Source organism: Wyeomyia smithii, chromosome 3 (assembly GCF_029784165.1).
Source record: "Wyeomyia smithii strain HCP4-BCI-WySm-NY-G18 chromosome 3, ASM2978416v1, whole genome shotgun sequence".
Taxonomy (NCBI): domain Eukaryota; kingdom Metazoa; phylum Arthropoda; class Insecta; order Diptera; family Culicidae; genus Wyeomyia; species Wyeomyia smithii.
In genome coordinates, this window is record NC_073696.1 from 245,777,615 (window position 1) to 245,800,050 (window position 22,436).

The following is a 22,436-nucleotide window of genomic DNA, read 5'->3' on the forward strand; positions in this document are numbered from 1 at the left end:
GGGCTTCGGAACTGTCGGGATCTCAGTCGAAATATTACCATCACTTGCCACTCTGGTACTACCAATGAGTGGCTTACTAACTGGCGAACTGTCGTCACGGCACCGTTGGGGGGACGACTGGGGTGTCCAGATCCGAAGTTCGCCGGATTATTGCGAATACAAACCCCATATCAATTGTCTGCTTTGCTTCTCTGTTCAGTGCGGCCACTGATAATATAACCCCTAGTGGTAAGTATGGCCAAGAAATCATTAGATCAGTTGTTTACTTGCAAGAGGCCGCCGCTTCCGACTCGGCCAATGAACGCCTCACAACTTTGGCCTGTTTTGGTTCATTGGCTTCGGCTATGCATCTTTGATGCATCGTTATGTTTTGTTTAACTATAGAAATGCTTTCAACAAAATATTTACTATCAATTTTCAAAACTCACTTTTGAACAAGAATCTTAGCCATTTCCCGGTAAATAGACAAAGAATCGATTTGAAAAAGCAATAAAGTAATTTTTCCAATCTTTTTATTAATATTATCACATTTGATTACACTGGGGTCGCTTTTTACGCGGTTGGTTGTACCGCATTTGAAAGATTAGATACGATATGTTTATACTAAACTTATTTGATACCGCGTAAACCCGCGTAAAAGCAACCCCAGTGTATTTCAAAACACGCACAAAAGTTTTAGTTAGAAATGCTCCGTACATATGTGTCTACTAACGAGTTTTTAATCCTCTTCGCTTATAATTACATCATATGATGCTAGATAACTCTTCATCAATATTTAGTATTTTCGTTAGATTACTCTTAAGGAGTGAACAGAGAAATCAACAGTAATACAAACGTATTACTTTTAGAAGAAATAAATAACTATGTTTTTGTCAACCGCAGTTTATCATTTCATCATCAGACAATCTATTCGTTCCCATATAAATTGCATCAATGAGAGATTTGAGATGAGCTGAAAACTTGCTCTTGAGAATTGTTTCATGCTGACATTTATATAATACGAATTATTTTGGAAAACATAAAATGCTATTTTCAAGGAACAAATGATCATGTGCCCTCGTAACAGGTTAGTCAATGACTTTCAACCTGAACTATTTTTCAGTCCCAATAATAGATGTTAAACTTGCGCCAAAATAAACGATCAAAACAATCGAATTCGATCGGGACTGAGGACGAGTTTACGACACCGTCGCATGAATCAAATATTCATTCAAACTTTTCAGGAAGCAGCAAACCAATTCATGCAGACAAGCGTTGCCAACGGAATGGATCCATTTTTCGAACGAAAATCGATTAAGCTTAGTTACATAGAGTTCGCACGTTTCAATCCGATTGTCGCGAAATTGGCAACATGAAACATTGCACTTTTGATCCAACGCCAAAACCATCTTCGTCTCTAGATCGTGCGAATGAACCGCATGCCGCAAACAACGTGCGTGCTATAAAAGCACCTTATTGCAGCATCCGTTATCAAATAAGGTCTCCTACAGTGTTAGGGATAAGAACTAAGTGGCTAGACCTGCTAGTAGTTCCAAAGTGAAAAAGTAAACTGTTATTTCAATACAATCTTCAAGTTCCAGTTTAGAAGGTAAGCGATTAACTATTGAATTGCCGGTACTAAAATTTCAGAGAAAAAAATACTATTTGAAATTGGCAAACCCCCATCGATAGTGATACGATGATTTGTAAAACAGCAAATGTCTTGTACGTCAGTAGTTGTGTAAAACAGCAAACAACATTAAGTTAATTATAGCAGGACAAAAGCTGCAAACAAGGAAGAAAATATCGCGGAAATCGATACAGATTGTGGTGCCAACTCTTGTTGGCTCCATAACAAAACATGTGACATAACTGTTGTGCAATTTGCCAATTCTGTATTTATCCTGTTGATTGTCAGCAGACCGTTCTAATGACAAAATGCTTTTTACAATTTCAGAAGTAAAACAGTATGCAAATCTTTGTTAAAACTTTAACCGGGAAGACTATCACCCTCGATGTCGAAGCCGTAGACACCATTCAGAACATCAAGGGCAAGATCGAAGACAAAGAAGGCATCCCGCCAGATCAGCAGCGCTTGATCTTCGCTGGTAAGCAGCTTGAAGATGGCCGCGCTTTGTCCGACTACAACGTGCAGAAGGGTTCCACGCTCCATCTGGTGCTACGCCTCCGCGGTGGCATGCAAGTATTCGTCAAAATGTTAACCGGCAGATGCATGGCAATCGATACCGAACCGGAGGACACTGTGGAAGCTCTGAAAGCAAAGGTCTCGGAAAGACTCGAAGAAATCCCGCCAAACCAGCAGCGCTTGATTTTCGCCGGCAAACAACTAGAGGATGGACGCACCCTGCAGGAATACAGCATTATCAAAGGATCCACCCTTCACCTGGTGCTGCGGTTAAAGGGAGGCAACTGACGGCTCGAAGGTTTGAAGTCAATGAAAAGTTCATGTAACAACGGTTGGTATATTGGAACATCTATGATTGCAGCGAAAATAGTTTGTAAGAGAAAAATAAAACGAAACTGTTAATTAATTTAAAGAGTAATGTAACAAGCAAATACAATAAAGTCCTAAGGAAACATAAATCTTATTAAATTGAATGCAAATAATATTCAACGCGGAAAAATATTTCATACATACATCACACACAAAAATACAATTCATAGATACAAATTCCAACTATACTCATTTTAAAAACGCAAAAAAAAACAAGAATAACGCAATTTGAAGAATTCCATTGAAATCCCTTTTTGTATTTGCGATCAAGCAGCCACAAGTTCGCATTCGCAGTAACAATTCAAGGTGTGAAAGACGCACATGATACATGAACAAGGCGGCTATACTAGCATTTGATAATGACGAAATTAAATCCCTGAGCTAAAGAATTTGGAATTTAACCGTCACAAATTCAAGATCACTTGAAATAGCGGAATGTTTATGTAACCAAGACAGAACCGTAGCAGTGGTTCTTCGATCAGTTTCGAATTTCGTGAGATTAATATGATGTGTTTCAAGTTAGATTTCAATATTTTTCAAATATGGACATGATGCGTATTTTTTTTTTCGATTCAATACAAAGTAGTTTGAGGGTAAATGTTTAGAAAATCAAGGTTTTCAAGCTTCAGAATTGATCAGGTAAAAACCAAGCAGAATGCTAGAAATTTGGCTTGATTTGGTTGACTCGAAAGAATAAAACACTGTCTTGAGATTCAGAAGCCAAATGTACCTAAATTTACTTCCAATTTCTTCCATTTTTGTCCTTTAACGCTTTTCAGCTGACCTCTATTTGCGATGGTGGTCTAACAAGACAATCGTTGTATGTTCGAATCCCTATCAGGGGGACATTGTTAGAGTCAGTAGGAAGAGTCGTAGTACTTTACTTTGAATGCTTGTGTCCTATATTTCATATCTCAAAATAATAATAAAATAATGAAAGAAAAGACATTTTTTGCGTACAATGTTACAATGCACGGCGTAAATTCTAAAATTACCGTTAACCAATTTCTTTGAAGCAGTCTTAAGCAGCTATTAGACGGAGCAAATATTTGCAGCAAATTTTGTAGCAAATATTTGCAGCAAATATTATGCTCAATACAGATTTAATTTTGTGCAAATAAAAATCGTACTAAAAATAGAAAATATTTGCTTCGTCTAATACCTGCTTTAGATTTTGTCTGTCTGTAAACAGTAGAAAACATCTTCCACCTGCGAATAAAATAAAAATGTCTTTCATCTACGAATAAATTAATTAGAATATCAAATTGTTCCAGGCTCTCGAAAGGATGACTAGTGCATTTAGTCGAATTTTTCACGGCACAATAAAAAAAACGTCACTTAGGATGGCGTCTATGCATGACGTAAATAGTTCATTGTACGCAGAGGAACTTGACCTTGATACTTTTCGTTAAAACCGATCCAATTAGTGCAAAAAACTCGTAAAATCCGTTTGCTTGTGGCACAGTTAATTTTTTATTTTGTTTTTTGTTTCATAGGATGCGCGAGAAATTTGAATTTGCACTGTTGGACGTTAGACGTGGTCCTACGACAAAAGAAAGTAGGTATTTGCGCAAGATTTTACGCCTTTATCTAATAACGGTACCAAAGAACAAACGCATATACATATACGTATTCAATCGATATCGACAAACACAACTATCCGCATCTTGTGGCTGTGTTTTGCGAAGGATACGATGTACGACGAACGGATTTTCTACACGCTTCTCGAATAATGAGCTTGCGGGGTATGTGTTGGTGGTTTCGTCTATAAAAAGCTCTGCCCGAACAGAAAGTAGCTCAATCGTATTTGTTTTTCAGTGAAGTGAAGTCAAGTGATAGTGATACTGCAGTGGTGCAACCTTTTGCTCTGTGAAAAGAAAATTATATTACAGTGAGATAAGTGAAAGCAAAGTCTGAGTCTGCCATTTTAAAGAAACGTAGTGAAAACCGATTAATTCAAGGACTATAAGTGCATTTTAACTGCATATCTGATTGAAAGGTTCGTGGAAAAACTCATCAGCATTTTAACTTTTCTAGCAGTGACTAATTTTTTCCAATATGGCGTCCGCGAGTTATGAAACAGCGACTTTTCTGGAAGCAATATTCTTTCAAACAAAGATAAGAAAATTGCATTAGCAAGGTTTCAATTTGAAACAAAAAACCAATGAAAAAGGCCTCAAAATTTTCTGTAACTAATATAATAAATTTACAGATACTAATAATTCATTATTCGTCGCGTCGCAATAAAACTTTGTTCAGCAGTGCCTTTATATGTGTATATTCAATTAGCTGTATATTTTTATAAACTCAACATTAAAACTTAGTTTTTGAAAGAATATTGATCAATAATTTATTTGGTTGAAAAATGCTGACTAAAATAATTGTTTCAGTTGTGTCGTATATATCCCAGAAAAGATTTCTGCAATTATTCTAATGCTGAGGGTCATTGCTAAAACACATCATACACTCGTCTGAAATTTCAAAAAAAAAAAACAGTACGCTCATTTTAACTATAAATACTTTGTTAAATCAAAAATACAGCTCAGCTGATGGTGCTAGGGCATGACGTCATTGGTTTTTCACAGCTCTAAAGCGCAAAAGCTCTGTCGGTCAAGACAATGACTCAGCTTTTTAACCTAACGTCTATTTCACAATAAGGTAACCGTTTCTTGTTTTTTTTCTTTTCGTTCTGCTTTACAGAAATTTCAATAATGCAAATATTCGTTAAAACACTGACGGGTAAGACCATCACCCTTGAGGTTGAACCGTCCGATACCATTGAAAATGTGAAGGCCAAGATCCAAGACAAGGAGGGCATTCCCCCAGATCAGCAACGTTTGATTTTTGCTGGTAAGCAGCTCGAGGATGGTCGCACTCTCTCTGACTATAACATCCAAAAAGAGAGCACTCTTCATCTGGTACTGCGTCTTCGTGGAGGAATGCAAATTTTCGTCAAGACCTTGACTGGCAAGACCATCACTCTGGAAGTTGAACCTTCGGACACCATCGAGAATGTGAAAGCCAAAATTCAGGACAAGGAAGGTATTCCACCAGATCAACAGCGTCTAATTTTTGCTGGCAAGCAGCTCGAGGATGGTCGCACTCTCTCTGACTACAACATCCAAAAGGAGAGCACTCTTCATCTGGTACTGCGTCTTCGTGGAGGAATGCAAATTTTCGTCAAGACCTTGACTGGCAAAACCATCACTCTGGAAGTTGAACCTTCGGATACCATTGAAAATGTGAAGGCTAAAATTCAGGACAAGGAAGGTATCCCTCCAGATCAACAGCGTCTGATCTTCGCCGGCAAGCAGCTGGAGGATGGTCGCACTCTTTCGGACTACAACATTCAAAAGGAAAGCACTCTTCATCTCGTATTGCGTCTTCGCGGAGGAATGCAAATTTTCGTCAAGACCCTTACTGGCAAAACCATCACTCTGGAAGTTGAACCTTCGGATACCATCGAGAATGTAAAAGCCAAGATTCAAGATAAGGAAGGCATCCCACCAGATCAACAGCGTCTTATCTTCGCCGGTAAGCAGCTTGAGGATGGACGTACTCTTTCCGATTACAACATCCAAAAGGAAAGCACCCTTCACCTGGTATTGCGTCTTCGTGGAGGAATGCAAATTTTCGTCAAGACCTTGACTGGCAAAACTATAACTCTGGAAGTTGAGCCATCAGATACCATTGAAAATGTGAAGGCTAAAATTCAGGACAAGGAGGGAATTCCTCCAGATCAACAGCGTCTGATCTTCGCCGGCAAGCAGCTTGAGGATGGACGTACTCTTTCCGACTACAACATCCAAAAGGAGAGCACTCTTCATCTGGTATTGCGTCTTCGAGGAGGAATGCAAATTTTCGTCAAGACCTTGACTGGCAAAACCATCACTCTGGAAGTTGAACCTTCGGATACCATCGAGAATGTGAAGGCCAAGATTCAAGATAAGGAAGGCATCCCACCAGATCAACAACGTTTGATTTTTGCTGGTAAGCAGCTCGAAGATGGTCGCACTCTTTCCGACTACAACATCCAAAAGGAGAGCACTCTTCATCTGGTATTGCGTCTTCGTGGAGGAATGCAAATTTTTGTCAAGACCTTGACTGGCAAAACCATCACTCTGGAAGTTGAACCTTCGGATACTATTGAAAATGTGAAGGCCAAAATTCAGGACAAGGAAGGAATTCCTCCAGATCAACAGCGTCTGATCTTTGCTGGCAAGCAGCTCGAGGATGGACGTACTCTTTCCGACTACAACATCCAAAAGGAGAGCACACTTCATTTAGTTCTGCGCCTCCGAGGAGGAATGCAAATTTTCGTCAAGACTCTGACTGGCAAAACCATTACACTTGAAGTTGAACCTTCAGATACAATCGAGAATGTTAAAGCCAAAATCCAGGACAAGGAGGGAATCCCTCCAGATCAACAGCGTCTAATCTTTGCCGGTAAGCAGCTGGAGGATGGTCGTACGTTGTCAGATTACAACATTCAAAAAGAAAGTACTCTGCATTTAGTACTGCGTCTCAGAGGCGGACAGTAATCATACTTTTTCAAAGCTAAATATAATCTGTTCCAAGACTATTTTTTTAATTTGCTAACTATCCGAAAAACCGAAACAAAACGTTCGTTATTTTCAAAATTTCTTAGTTTTCAAAACTTCTTCCAATATATTGTTCGCCCATCCAAAGGTTATCGTAGTTCTCAAAATGATTTATATTTTAAAAAATGCATGAACGTTTCCAGTACCAAGTGAAAATTTCGAATTTTTGGGGCTTATTACGGAAGTCACTTCACGGTGAGAACGAAGTGAAAAAATCTCACGGTGAAAAAAGACGCGTGCAAATCAAATGGGAATCACTTTCACCGTGCCTATTGCGGTTGTCACTTCACCGTGAAGTGACTCCCGTGATAAGCCCCTTTTTCTCACGACAAATACATTAAATACATGACATGATCGGCGTGTGACCAGACCGAACCAAGCGCCAAAAACATTATTTTGAGTAATCGGCGATCAAAGTTGACTCATCCCGTATGCTTCCTGCAAGCTGCTGGAGAGAAATGTTGTTATAATACCATTATAAACTGTTCAAATGATTTCGTTTTTCCATTATAGATAGATTATCAATTTTATCATCCACTAGTGTTAATAACTCAATTTTCAAAAAAATGGCGCTTGGTTCGGTCTGGTCGCACGCCGACCACATGTGAGTATAAAATGTTATCCATGAAATCTGCTTGTTTTAAGTTTTTCCAGATAAAGCCAACTTGTCTGTTAATTTTTTCTGAGCGCTAAATACTCTGTTCTTTTAAGTTCAACAAATCATCAGAAGATTCGTAATTTTATAAAATAACAATATCAATATATTTCCGTTTATACCTAGCTTAATTTGAGGCACAACCACTCAGGTTGCTTTTCGATTTTAGCTATCTTTAAACAGTCTTCCACCAATGGCACATGCCAAACCTTTGGATTATCCGGTAAAGGGTGGGCATAAAGCTCGTACTGAAAGGGTGACTTTACCAACACCCTTCCCTCGGGGGTGATAGTTAGCAACGAATACTGGTGCTGTTGCTGCCACTTCTTGAACACCGTGCCTAGCCCATTTCCCAGTTGGAATGAATGCTTTCGCATTAGATCCCGCGAAAAGAAATCCGTGTGAGAACCGCTTTCCAGAGCTGCGTACAAAAGAAACGGATCGTCCTGCGAAAGATCTTCCGTCAGAAAAAGGTAAGCTTTCTCGCGAATGTACTTCATATCCTTGGATCGCCAGCGATTCATGTGCTGTCGGCCGATAACAAGTACTCGCTTCTTCCTTTGAACATAATGACGAACTACAGCTGCTATTTGCATAGCGTAAATATTTGGAGACTTCTGATTACCAGTGGACAGTGCCACATTTAAGCCATCAATCACAATGTCATAAGGTTTTGTTTGTTTGACAAACCGCTGAAACCGTTGCAGCTCCTCTGGAGTTGTATTGTTGAATATTTCTTTTTTAACTATCACAGCTTGGACGAAGGCATCACGAAGCGCAAGGAATGATGCTTCTGGAACTGCTATACTAGCAATGGTGGACTTACAATGTGAACATTTACCGTAGTCTGTTATTCTGGTATCAAATGCACTTATTCCCGATTCAGGAGGTAATTGTTTTAAAACAGTTGCAACTCGCTTTGGTAGAAAAAGGGACTTCGAGCTAGTGAACGAAAGCATTCGTACAATCTCTGAAATCTAAAACCAAAGGCAGATTAGATATATTCTACTATTATTTGAAGAAATGTCTTACTATGTTCCGTTTTTTACTCAAACTGGAGCTAATCCATGCGAGGTACACATCTTCATTAGGAATTCTATTGTTGGCTGTCTGTTCCTCTAGTAAGTTCCACGCCGTTTCAGCGTCTTCACTGAGAAAACATTTTTGTACTAGGAAGTTATAAGTAGCGCTATCCGGAGTTCCAGTAAGTTTGATCATATCTAGAAGTTCAAAAGAGTTGCGCCATTTGTCCGTTAGCGTTAGAGCTCCAATCAGGTTTGCGCAAGTTGTAGAATCTAACATAGAATTGTTTTGCTTGAGTTCTGCATGAATAGTCAAAATTTCTTCCAACTCCTTTTCTTGTAGTTGAGCATCGTTGCTCTGTACGCGGTACAGTCTCAATAATCTACCCATCGTTGCCAAATTCAGTGTGTAACCTTTCGATCGCAAGAAAGCCACGTAGGACTTTCCACATTCCAGCGAACCGCAAAGTCCCAAAACCGTGCTGTCTACGTTAGCAGCGGTAAAACGCCGTTCGTCTAGTATGCTCTTTCGAATGTTACCCCATTCGGCTGCCGACGGAAGTGGATCTTCGCAAAGGCGACTTTTCAGATCATTTAAACGCTGTGTAGGAAGTTTAATCACCGGAGCCCTTTGATGTATTCCAGCGTATAATCGTTTACTGGACACCCGCAGGTTATCTACGTTCACACGAACAAAATAACGTAGTATCATAGCGTTGAAGTGTACGAACCAACGAATTCTAAGAGCAAGCACGTTTAATATAAACAGTAAATAAGTTCAATCACCCGCACCACCCACCTCTTACAAACGCTGTCAAATGAGCGCGAAGTTAGCCTACAACGTTTTATACACTGAAAATAAATCGCACGTTAATTCCTGATACTCTTTACATATGAGTGTCAATAAACGAACCTAATCATTCTTTTATGTCGACCCATATCGATTTTCATTGAAATCCACGGTATTTTAACGTGTTTTGGCATTTGACCTGTGTAGACATTAAGCCTGTAGTACACTCTTTGACCAAGCGTCACTTTTTGACAGATAAAAATTTGGTCAAAGATAATTATTTGTCACTCTCCAATTTTAACCATTTTAACATGGGGCAAACACGGGCAAACAACAACCATGATGTCAAATAAATTTAACCATTGTGTCAGAAGGTCAAATATTTGACCATTGGTCAAAGAGTGTAATAAAGGCTTTAAAATCTGAGTGTAAAATGATTGATTTTGGTATGCATGACATGACAAACCGAAGTGTAAGACACTTGATTTTGTGCTGTTAACTGAAACGTAAGTGTATTCCACAGAGGGGATTCACTGCTGTCAAATTTCATATATGTGTGCGTTATCGCAGATCAACTCTGGTCCATGACGTTTGTTGGTCCATGACGTTTGTAACTATGAACAATAATGGGGGGAAAATCACTACACAACACTTTCATGAAAGTTTTTCGCGGTTTAACGAGTTTTGATTTAAAAACGTTCCGATTCTATAATATTTCACATCGATCAATTTCATTACCAAAAAGAAAGAAAACCAAAACAAACGCCATGTTGCCGAATATGTTGGTTACACGATGTTTGACAGATAGATCCCCCTGGTATTCCAGGTAAATATGAAATGTTTCATCTATTAGCACAGAAGTAAGTGGAATCCACTTGGCAGTAACGTGTCGATTATTTACAGTGTATTTCAACACTTCACAAAAAGAAAAACTGCACTGAAAATAATGGTCAAGCATACCGAATGCTGCAAGCTCTTTACACATGAATGCCAATAGTCAATAAACGAACCCAATCATTTTATCTTTTCGTCTTATATCGATCCTTAATTGGCATTATAATCTGAATGTTAAGAATTTGATTTCGGTATGCATGGCATCCCGCATAATTAATAATTATAAAACGTGCCTAACAACTAGTTCGGGATATAGTCCCGATTGTATGGGGTATCGTTAAACCATATGGATTATCATCCGTTTATGGTTATTGATTATGCAAATAGGATGGTTATGCAAAAGGGATAGCAAAACGAAATGTATAAAACACCTGATTTTGTGCTGTGACTGAACCGCAAGTGGATTCCACTTACTTCTCTGCTAATAGATGAAACATTTCATATCTAAGTGGAATACACTTGCGTTTCACTTCACAGCACAAAATCAAGTGTCTTACGCTTCGGTTTGCCATATCATGCATATCAAAACCAATCTTTTTACACTCAGATTTCAATGGTAGAACGCGTCAAATGCCAAAACACGTCGAAATACCGTGAATACCATTAAAAATCGATATGGGCCGACCTGTTATAACGATTGGGTTGGTTTATTGGTATTCATGTGTAAAGAGCATTTGGTATGAGCGTGTGATTTTTTTTCAGTGTTGATATGAAGTGATTCATCTACTGATCTCACAAAATAGGCGTATTTTTGACGCAAATCAGCCCTTCTGTGCGAGAAGGTACTTCTAGGTAAAGGTGATTTACCTACTTTTGAATACCTGCACGGAAGTCATAATTTAGGTAAAATCAGATAAAGTTTATTAACTTCTGATCGGATAACTTGAATCATAAATATTAATATCAAAAACTCCATACAAATTTTTAGCCGAAATTAGGTATTCGCATTTTATTAAGCTGATGCTTTGTTTTCACTAATTTTTATTTGTATTATTTACCTAAAGCAGTAAAAAAAAACATTCAGGTTTAAGTAAATTTACGTTGTTTTTACGTGTTGTCTTGGTAATATTTTCTTTGTGTGTAAGTGAAATCCACTTGTCAATAACGTGTCAATTTTTTGCACGATGTGATGTTAGCGATGTTCCAAATATGATGACAGTTCTACAAGGTATGCTATTCACGTCGATGCATTAGTATTAGTGATCGTTATGAACTTTTTCCAATTTTGTATGAAATTTGAAATGATTTTGCATTTTAAACTAATCTTATAAAACATACTTTCCTGAAAAGTTATAGAAATGATGTTGAAACATGTTTTATTTGTGTGGAATACATAAACATGCTGCGGTTTAGGTAAAATATGCAGTTTTTCATCAATTTGCCGGTAACCTTTTTGCACTTTTTGTTTTTTTTTGTACTCTACTAGTGCTTCTAAATAGAGTCGCTTATGTTTCATACAGTAACAAAAGTCATGAGCTATGACAATGACTAAGATTATGCTCCAACTATTAGAAATATAGCATTTTTATATATTTTATTTCGACATATTGTCGCAATCTTTCACACTAAATCTAAATTAATATCAATTTCTAGTGTGTTTCAACTGGAGATTCACTCTGCAACCAAAAAAATCAGATATAAAACAACATAAAACGAGAAATTCCCAAAAATTTTCTGAATTCCATACAAAACGCGAAATTTTTTCATAACGAGATTTGTTTGTGTGCGTGGATAGACAAAAATGTAGCATACCTTGTAGAACTGTCATCATACTTGGAGCGATGTTAGCCTAAGCCTATCCAAAAATTACACTCAGTGTATGTAAATCCAAAAAAAAACATCATCGCTGTTATCACTTTGTTTTTATTATCATATTTGTAGTTTAACTAGTTTTATGAATTTCCCAAAAGATGAATTTACCGAGAAAGTTAACACTGCGCGATAAAATATATAGAAATTTGCCCGACGATCGTAGAAAGCATCTTAACGATCTACAGACCGTAGCTTCTGCTAGTGCACGTTTGAATATACCACAGACACAGATAGATACGCGCCAACCCGTTGGTTCCGATACTGATACGGATTCCGAGGGATCTCTCGATGACCACCTGGTTAATTTGGAAGACATTGATTTGGACTCGCAATTTTTTAGTCAAGATTATACCACGCAAGTGTTTAAGTCCTCAGAAACCGTTGTGAAGCAAACTGGGGAAGATCAAGACCTAAATTTAAAGTTGTGCAATGCTGAAGAAGATAGAGTTGTATACGAAAAGCTAACGCAACTAGCAAATTATGAACGGATCCGCAATGAAACAAGAGAACAACTTTTAGAAAGGAACAATAGAATCAAAGCTGAACCAAATAATGTAAGCAAATTATTTTGTAAGGATGAAATTTGTCTTGATAACACAGTACTGACGGAGAATGCTTCTGATGAAGAATGGGTACCGATTCAGGATTGCAGCGATAGTAAACTCTCAGACAATGTTGAGGTACTAATCAATCAACAGTCACTAAAATCTGGGAAAATTGTCGATATAAATGATCAGCTTAAGAAGTTAATGCAAAACGAACGACGCGAAAAGCAATTGGCACTTCATAAAACACATTTACTGTGTCTGATGGCACGGGGTTTTTACCTCAACAATTTAGTCAGTGATTTAGTGACTAATCATGGGCAGAAACTTTTAGAGGTATTACAAAATATGTGCGCAGATGTTCCAGAATATATGGATCGCTGTTGTTTAGAACAAATTTGCAATAACTATAGAAACTCAGCTAATCTTCAGTCAAGGTCTCAGCTCGGTCGGCTGAACTTCTACAACGATATAGCAAACAATGTGATAACGTCCAAAGAATTTTACGTCTTACTATTCACAGCGATCTTGCGGTTTCTCAGCATTGAAGCTCGCTTGACCATTCATATAAATGCAATATCTAAAAATCCTTCTTCGGTCAAATGTAGATCACAACCGGAAGGCAATAAAAATACGACACTTGCCAGGAGACACCTGTCTATCACTACAGAGCGTTATCCTGATGTCCCACTCACTACTACAGAAATTCTGAAACGAAAACCAGAGTTAGCTCAATTTTCCCAATTGGACGGCACTGATGATCTGATAGTAGAAGAAAAGCGACCTCGACTTTGTGAGTCGTTAGACAGTAAACCAAAATTGTGGAAATTAAGAAGGTTGAGTGGTGCATTCACAATGAAATCAAATTTAAACAACAATCGATCAAAGTCGATAAAATCTACAGGAGATACTAGATCTTCGTATTTCATGCAAACACAAAAGAAAACGTGTAAAAACCGTCCCACAAGTCTAACATACCGAACTCCATTGCCATTGGAGTGTCTCTCGATTTGGACAGAAGTTATGCTACCGGTGGAAAAACGGTGGCATCCGGTAGATATTTTGTCGGTGGGTACCAATAGTCTTGATTCTATAGTAGACAGCTTGCTACAGCCACCTGCTTACATTTTTGGATGGTGTGGCGATGGAACGCTTCAGGACGTCACTCCACGCTACTGGTGGCGAAACGAGGTGGGAGCGCGAAGGTTGCGAATATCAGATAAATGGTTACATCCCATACTTAGTCATTTCGGAAGAAGAAGAAAAGATATTCGGGATTTATTCGATGTCCAAGAATTCCGCCAGCTACGTCATCGCGCGCCGATTCCGGAAAAACTGTCTGAGTGGGTATAACATTTGTAGTTTATTTATATTTTCTCGTAATTGTTACTTTTTAGGTTTAAAAATCATCCATCGTATTGTCTTAAACGAGATCTGCTTAAATTTCAAGCAATCTATCCGGCTGACGCACCACCACTCGGTTTCTTCCGGGAGGAACCCATCTACGCAAGAGAATGTGTACACACACTGCACTCCCGGGAGGTATGGTTACGTCATGCGAAGGTTATTCGGCTACGCGAACAACCCTACAAGATAGTTTCATCCAAATTGAAGCGAGAGAAAACCGATTTGGAACTTTTTGGTTACTGGCAAACAGAAGAATACATACCACCAGAACCAGAGAATGGACGCGTTCCCCGAAATGCCTATGGTAATATAGAGATATTTAAAGACTGCATGCTACCTCGAGGGACAGTTCATTTGAAACGTAGGTGAAAAAAATTGGCGGATTATTTTTATTTCACTGAATGATTTGTTTCAGAAAGCAACATATCAAAAATCTGTCGTCGGTTAAACGTAGATTACGCAACGGCCGTGGTTGGCTTTGGTGTGCACGCCGGGGGCAATCATCCGGTGTTTGAAGGTATTGTTATTTGCAAAGAGTTTGAAGAGCAGGTTTTGCAAGAATACGAACGCGATAAGACTGAGCAAGAGCAGAGAAAACACCAACAGCGCGAGAAAACTATTTATGCAAACTGGCGGAAACTTATCAAAGGGCTGCTAATACGGAATAGATTGAAGAATAAATATAATTTCGATGCTCTGTGAAACTGGTTTAGATTTTAGACTGACTGGCATTCTTCAGCATTCCCTTGAATTCAATAAGTATTAAATTTATCAAAAAGTTTCGCCGAAAAATTTGGCACATTTCATTTGTTGAGGTTCTGTGGAATATGTTAGTTAGTCTAACGTGAATAATACTGGACATTTGACCCGGTTCTGCTACATGAAACAGGTTATATGTGACAAAAAAAATCGTTTCGAACGTATATAAAATATCAGGCACGTATACAATACACAAACATAATACTAACAAAAACATTTTAAAAAGCTTACAAATTATCAAAATTGTACTTGTTTTGCAGCTTGCGGCGAACCAGTAACCCTCTGATGAGTCGTTTCCAGTTGCCGTAAACTCGTTTCTCGAACTTCTCCTGTTCCCTTCGTTCCTCTTGCTCCATTTCTTTGTACCATTCTTCGACAACTTGATTGCCGAACTCCTCACACACAACAAACCCATCGTACACCGGAACCATTCGCATACGCGCCTTCTCAAATCCAGTAAGCGCTGGAGCACAGTCAATACCTAAACGTCTGCAAACGCGATTGAGACCGGGCACTGTAATATAGAAAAATTAAAAATTTGCTGAGTTTTCCAGCTCGAAAAATACGCACGCTGAAGATGAACGGTCTTTTTCGGCAGCATTTTGGGGGTGAACAATTCCACGTTGCCGTACTCATTGCGTGGCACAATACCGTTTTCGGCAGTAGGCGGATCGTACTCTTCAGTTTGCCAAACTCCAAATATGTCACAGGGCTGATTGCCGAGCCATTCATTCTTTTGCCTATCATACTTCCAGCATTTCACCACCTTGTAAGCGGTTTCAAAGGGTTTCACAACCCGGGCCTGTTTGAACCATTTCTCTCGCGTTTGTAAAACAAACAGGCATTCCCGGGCGTAGATGGCTTCTCCGCGAACGAAACCCAAACTGGGCAAATCCGGCGGATACAAAGCTTCGAATTTCAGCAAATGCCTTTTAAGTACGTACAATGGATGGTTTTTACATCTGAAATTAAAGAAATAATTCTTTCAGAAATCATAACGCTATTTTAACGAAATCTTCAGCCACAGAGATTAGTGTTTTTTAAGAAGTAGCACATTTAAAAAATACCTACTCTGCAATGGTGGTGGGCAGTGGTTTATCGATGTGAATTTTGTTAAGTTCGTTATCTTCCGCTTGGTCCCTTTCAGTTTTCTCAGCACAGAACGGTTTGAGAGCCTTGTTCAACCATTTCGACTCAACACGCAGTTTTCGGCAAACCGTGTTCCAGTGCTGTACATAGCGAGCTGTGACATCCTTGACGTGATTATCGGCATCAAAACCAAACACGTAGCTTATTGGAGTGGTCGCGTGGCGCTAACAAAAGATAAGGAGTAATAAATTGCACAATATTCGCGCCCATTTTAACTTACCGCTAAATAATCAGCGCAATCAATCTTCCCTGTAAACAAATCAACTGCTAGCCACTTCTTATGTTTTTCCGAATAAAATTCAAGCCACAGATCTGTTTTATTCGAACTAGATGTGCTAGTGTTAGGAGAACTTGGCTTAGATTCCGCCTTTTTCACACTAGAATTGTTTTTCTTTTTAACCGGCGTTTTCTTAGGCGGTGTTTTCTTTTTCGAGTTAGAAGCTTTTACATTTTTCTTTTTCTTTGAATCTGGGGGTTCAAAGTCGCTATCGTCAGAATCAGAGAGCACCGGTTTTCGGGAAACAGTTTTCTTTGCGACGGCTGCTTTTTGAGATTTTCTTGGCGACGGCGATTCACTTTCAGAAGAACATGCGGCAAGAATTTTGTTGCTAGTAGGTGTATCTAATTTTTCTGAATTCTCTGGCGTGCTTTTCACAACAGTGGTTACAGGACACAATTTCCGTTTCAAAATTTTTCCCGGTTGATTATTGTTCTGCTCTGTGATCGTCGCTTTCATAGTCGATTTATTATTGAGACGTCTAGAAAAATGTGTACCTTGTTTAGCTGGTTCTTCATCAGTTTTAGTACGTGCACGACTGCGCAATCTCCGTGACAACGGAACACTGTTGGGAGTTGATTCCAGATCATTAATGCCATCCAACTGAGGAATACTCAGTGTATTAGAGGATTTTTTATTGGAAGTTTTCTTTGCAGCGAATTTTGGTGAAGGACTTCGGAGAATTCCTTTCACGGGTTTAAGATTTTCTTTTGTCGAAGATGGGCTAGGTGTCAAAGATTTAGATTTCCTCTTTCTAGTGATGTTTTCAGGGACAAGCGAGAAGCGAATCTCTGATACGTTTTTCTTAGAACAAGACCGCTTGCTGCGAGATCTTGTTACACGTGAAGGCTTCTCCGCTTCAATTTGCTGAGGAGAAACCGATGGGTGGATTATTTCTGAGGCACACTTTTCTTTAGGTTTGAGCTCCAAATTATTCTCCACATTATTTCCTGGTTCTGTTTTGCATTTATCTGTTTTTTCATCTGCATCCGCTTTTTCACTCAAACTCGGTTGCTTCTCAGGAGATTTATCATCCGATTTGTTGGCGGCTGGATTTTTTCTACAATAGTCCTTTTCAAACTGTTCAATTAGAAGTCGTTCCGAAATGGGACAGAGGTCTTTCATAGCGGGCCTTTTAGGAGGAACACTAGCAGATAGCACTAGACGGCATTCTATACCAACGGTTCTCAAACAAGTCAAAAACAACAACAAATAATCTCTTTTACAGAATAATTTGTGCGTAAACAAACCTAGAGATAGACTAAATCTCAAATTGTATCCTTTTGATGGTAACATTTGCTGGTTGCAGAGTTCAAATGTTCCTTTGTACCATTCCATCAACTGCTCCATACATTTTACATCCACTTTTCCTTTAACCTGACATTGCTTTGACTGCATGAGAGATAGTAGAATACTGCATAGCTTATCGGAACCGGCAATTTCGTTTAGTTTACGCCCAACAGCAATAGCGCACAGAACGCTACTTTTGTGATAGGCCAATTGGTTCTCTCGCTTGACTTTATTAATCTGCCGCTTAATGTATAGTTCCATTTCAATTTCTTCCCAACGCTTTTTCTTGCTTTTAGATGTTTCGACTTCTACTGAAATCTGATAATCAGCTGCATTAGTTTGTTGACCAGTTGACTGCTGGCTTTTTTGAGCATCTTCTACCTCCTCCCAATCGGATTCATCACTCACATCGTTATTTAGATTTTTTTGGCCAGTCTCAGGTGGTTTGCTGGATGAAGTTCCGGCCTCTGTTTCACCCAGGGCCAATAAATTTGAAATATGATCAGTATTACTCTTCTCATCCTCCGCATTATTTTTATTCTCAACCGACTCATAATTTCTCAATAATTGTTTGGCTTCTTCCAACTTCACTGTGAATTCAGCATGATTATTGAAGGACAAGTATCCGCTTGAAGATTCGTTAATTTTATGGATTAGTTTATCCGCTGCCAGTTTTGGTATTGAAGCGGGTATAGGTTCATCTAGTTCGTCATCTGACGAGTCATCTGAAAGCCGCATGCCCGCATTACAATCGAAAGTGGGCGGTGCACGGTTATGATCCTCCTCCAGCGTTGGCTCAAAAAATTTTGAATTCAGATCTAGCTTTTCTGGATCAACTAAATGATCATCTCCGCTACTATCGGAATCTTCTCTAGTGCGTATCTTTTTCGAGGCGGCTTTTTTCTTTTCTTGGCTTTGAGGCAAGGATTGCTTTCGCTGAAATCGGCATTTTTGTAAAATATCAGAGATACTAGAGCTCAATGGAGGTAGCTGCGTATTTGTTTCTTTTAATAATTGCTTTTTGGTACGCTTGTACAGCTCATCTCTTGTTCCTGGAGATAGTCGCTTTCGTTTGAGGGGCTGTTTCGGGGACACTTTGGAAGACCTAAAAATTGAACAATTAGGAATAACAAATATGCGTTTGGTATTGCAGCGAAATGGCGAGGTAGTTTTCTAGCGGGAGAACATTGGCATCCGGATGAAATGTCCGATTATTTATAGCGTACCTGTTTCGTTTGGAAACAACCGAACTTTTATCGCTCTCAGATTCCTCTTCCTGACTTGTGTTATATTCTTCCTCATTGTCCGACTCATCTGCACCTTCATAGTCTTCGGTATCCTGTCCAGAGGCACCTTTTGTTTTATCTTTTTTACCCGGCAACCATTCATCCTCACTGGCGGAGAAATCGCCATCTTCATTTGCTGTAAAATCTTCGGATGCACTCTCAAAGTCATCATCACTAACTTGGACTTTGGTTTTTCTCGCAGTAACAGTACTTCTTCTGGAACGCCTCATGCTAACATTGATAAAAAATTAAACATTAACTATTTTTGAACTGAACGATAACAAAACAGCATGTTCATGTTCTTACAGGAACGCGCAATCTTTAATCTCTACACAAATGGAAAGAAGTTTGGCAGTTTTTGAATTGTAGCAAATTATCATTTTATACACATCATGGTTACTATAATAGTTCAGCTTGTATTCCAAGGGGCTGGTAAGTATTATTTTACGAACAATTAGTTTTTGTTTCTTTGAATATTACAAAAAATCATCGCAGCATTACGGCAACATTGCACAGTGAAACCACAGCTAACAGATCAACTTTGAACGAATTTTCAATAAAATAATCGTTCGGATAATACCAGTATGTTATGTTAGTAACACTAGCACCATCTGCTGCTGTGTTCGAGCTGCGTCTTGTATTTTGACATAAAAAAGTAGGAGGGTGGTATTCAAGACACGACCGCATGACGTTGGACTACGGTATTCTTATATTCCATTAAAACAAATAATAGAGAGAATTGCAACTCTAGTATTTGCTGCAATTTTATCTAACAGTGCATTTCTGGATGCTGAGACGTTAAAACGTTATAAATAATAATATATACTAAAAGAATGGATATCTTTTATTTAATCGCTGTCATTTCATACATATTCGAATCAACCCTTTGTTTGCTGCACTACCAAGACAATCATTTAATTGAGCGAATTGGTAAAATTTTCCTATCCAAGCAAAAAGCAAACTTTACGAAACTATCTGAAATTGGAGCCCAGAACGATTCAAACGAAAATTTTAAATTTGAAAATTGTTTGACATTTAATCGATAAAACTCATGCTAGGTTAGTTCCAGCCCAGCATATAACTTCATGTATTTGAAAAACAAAAACGTTTGGTTCAATAACTCAATATAGCAAGAGCTCAATCACACGTTTTTCGGTAGTTGTTATCAAGGTATGGGCGAGTGACAGGATAATATCTTAACTTCTTCAGTTGTGATTTAGAGCATTTCTAATTGTTTTGTTATTTTTCACGATAGCGACAAGTTTGTTTCTTTCTCTGTGTGCGAGAAACAAAATCAAAACCGCGCACCGAGAAACAAAAACGAAAATTTAATGAATGCTCATTGAGAAAACTTGCAACTCTTTTTACCAATAATTTATGATACTCAAAAAACCCGTTTTGATCTAAATCAAATTTCTAGTAAATAAGTGTTGATCATTCATAGGTAGTAATTTTTCCTCGATGAATTAAGACTGGCTGAAGAAGTTTAAACGCTGCTGTAAAATCAAATTCACAACTGTGTTCGTTAAGACATTTTAATATTTTCAATGACAATAATAATCTTCGATAAACACCCGCTATAGTTATTCACACACATGCTATAACTATCTAAACACGCGTTAAAACTATTCATACACACGCTGTAGCTATAGTTTTTTATACACACATGCCGAAGCTATCCATACACACGCTATTCCTTTCCATACATCCGATACGACTATCTATACACACGCATAAGCTATCCAACCATGTGCTATTACTATCCATACATACGCTATAACTAATCATTACACACGCAGCAGCTATCCACACACAAGCTATAACTATCCGTACACACGCTGAAGATATACACGCAATAGCCATAATATGCTACACATGCTAGTGTCTTACACACGCTTTAGCTAGCCATACACACGCAACAGCGCCATCCCTATCATCGCAAATGTCATAGCAATACAGATGCACATACGCTATATGTGCACACTGCACACACACTAAATGGCGGTAGCTTTCCTAGTGGCGATGCTGGCTCGTGCAGTTTCTGGCAGTTCTGGCAGTTTCGTGCAGTTTTCACCCAACGATATCTGAATTGGATTACCGCTGGTGGGGTCCAACTCAGATCGAAGGAGAACCGAACTGAATGGAGAAATGCAGCTGCCCACTACCTCCGCCGCTGCTGCCTTATACCACCGCTCTGGTTCTGCTGCAGCTCAGTTTGGCCGCTGGAATCAGCCACCGCTGCTGATTATACAAGACCGGCCTGGTGGCCTTCCACTTGTTAACTGATGAGGCCTTCCACTTGCTATGAGACGACACAGGCTATTATATAGCCCAAAGCAAAAATCCATCCGCGAGCAAACAAGAAGCGAGCTTGTGATTGGTTGAATGTGCACGACTTTTAACACAACTTTTAACTAGTTTAGTATCGAAAACATATTTAAATTATTATATGACAATCTTGCGCAATATTTCCCCTATCAATCAAGCCATTGGTGTTTAGAATCAGTTCAGTGGTAATGATAAAAGAAGCATTTTAAAACGGTGTTGAAACACCTGTTGCAGCTACCGAAAGCGAGCTCGTTATTGGTTGAAAGCTGCGAGACTGTTTACAAAGTCAGATCGGTTGTATCCGTTAGTGTCGACTGTGCTTGTGAAGAGAGAGTGTGATTGGTTGCTCGGTATGATTTAGACAGTCGATGTGATTTATCAATTTTTCAATAGTGTGTCTCGAACAATAGGTTATTTTTGTTAATAAATTCAACCGTAAAAGAATTTCTGATCGGTTGATGCCAAAACCTCGAAATTCTGAAAAGAAATGACTGATATATAAGCGCTCAAAACCTGACCACTTTTCCCTGGTTTTCCCCGGTTGAATTACTAGATTTTCAAATTCAGGTGCCTAACTTCGATATAGACGTTAGTCCAACGTCAAAAAACCCAAGGGTTGTATGCAAAGCCACGACCGCAGGGTTAACGTAGAACTACATAAGGTTGTTTGTTGCATTACTTGTTTCGAATACGTTTAGTATTTTGTGCAAAAGAGGAGTTGAAGTGCTACCGAATTTTAGTTAGCACATACATCACTGAACAGGAATGAAACAAACACTATACAACGCAAACAAGTTTCAACAGTCAATGTGCATGCAGATTAAAATAACATTTTACTTTTAATTCCAGCGCAAAACGAGAAAATATATCTTCAATGATTTGTTTAAAGCCTTATAAGGACTGTTATTCAATTTCATATCGGATATAATGTTGATCGCATCTGTATGCTACCCCGACAGAGGAGATTAAGGCATTTTTGAAACAACACAGGTGTTTTCACATTGAAAATTTGACGACCATCAATCGAAATTTGCGCTTCAACAGGGATTGACCATTTTCAATAATACATTTGCTTGTCATAATAGGGGCTTGATAATTTTTAAGATTTGATTATACGATAACTTAAT

The 22,436-nt window shown here is 38.7% G+C and overlaps 4 protein-coding genes across 4 annotated transcripts; 2 read left to right on the forward strand and 2 right to left on the reverse strand.

Moving 5' to 3' along the window:
* Positions 1–1,474: 1,474 nt before the first annotated feature.
* Positions 1,475–7,076, forward strand: LOC129732310 (polyubiquitin-C). Its single transcript, XM_055693108.1, is given in 3 exon segments — positions 1,475–1,588; positions 1,937–2,423; positions 5,195–7,076. Coding segments are annotated over 2 exon segments (2,316 nt in total). The 5' UTR covers positions 1,475–1,588; positions 1,937–1,948; the 3' UTR covers positions 7,036–7,076.
* A 788-nt stretch (positions 7,077–7,864) lies between these two features.
* On the reverse strand, positions 7,865–9,554 carry LOC129729511 (mitochondrial ribonuclease P catalytic subunit). The gene is made up of 2 exons (XM_055688135.1): positions 8,783–9,554; positions 7,865–8,727 (listed from the first exon to the last, which is right to left on the reverse strand). The coding sequence occupies exons 1-2, from the start codon at positions 9,482–9,484 to the stop codon at positions 7,873–7,875; spliced, it is 1,557 nt and encodes a 518-aa protein (XP_055544110.1). The 5' UTR covers positions 9,485–9,554; the 3' UTR covers positions 7,865–7,872.
* A 2,690-nt stretch (positions 9,555–12,244) lies between these two features.
* On the forward strand, positions 12,245–15,023 carry LOC129731576 (DNA repair protein complementing XP-C cells-like). Its single transcript, XM_055691681.1, has 3 exons — positions 12,245–14,156; positions 14,211–14,581; positions 14,636–15,023. Exons 1-3 carry the CDS (start codon positions 12,367–12,369, stop codon positions 14,920–14,922), a joined length of 2,448 nt encoding a protein of 815 aa, XP_055547656.1. The 5' UTR covers positions 12,245–12,366; the 3' UTR covers positions 14,923–15,023.
* On the reverse strand, positions 14,591–19,362 carry LOC129731575 (DNA repair protein complementing XP-C cells homolog). The gene is made up of 6 exons (XM_055691680.1): positions 19,288–19,362; positions 18,922–19,212; positions 16,349–18,800; positions 16,051–16,292; positions 15,550–15,941; positions 14,591–15,493 (listed from the first exon to the last, which is right to left on the reverse strand). The coding sequence occupies exons 1-6, from the start codon at positions 19,359–19,361 to the stop codon at positions 15,207–15,209; spliced, it is 3,738 nt and encodes a 1,245-aa protein (XP_055547655.1). The 5' UTR covers position 19,362; the 3' UTR covers positions 14,591–15,206.
* Between the last annotated feature and the right edge of the window lie 3,074 nt (positions 19,363–22,436).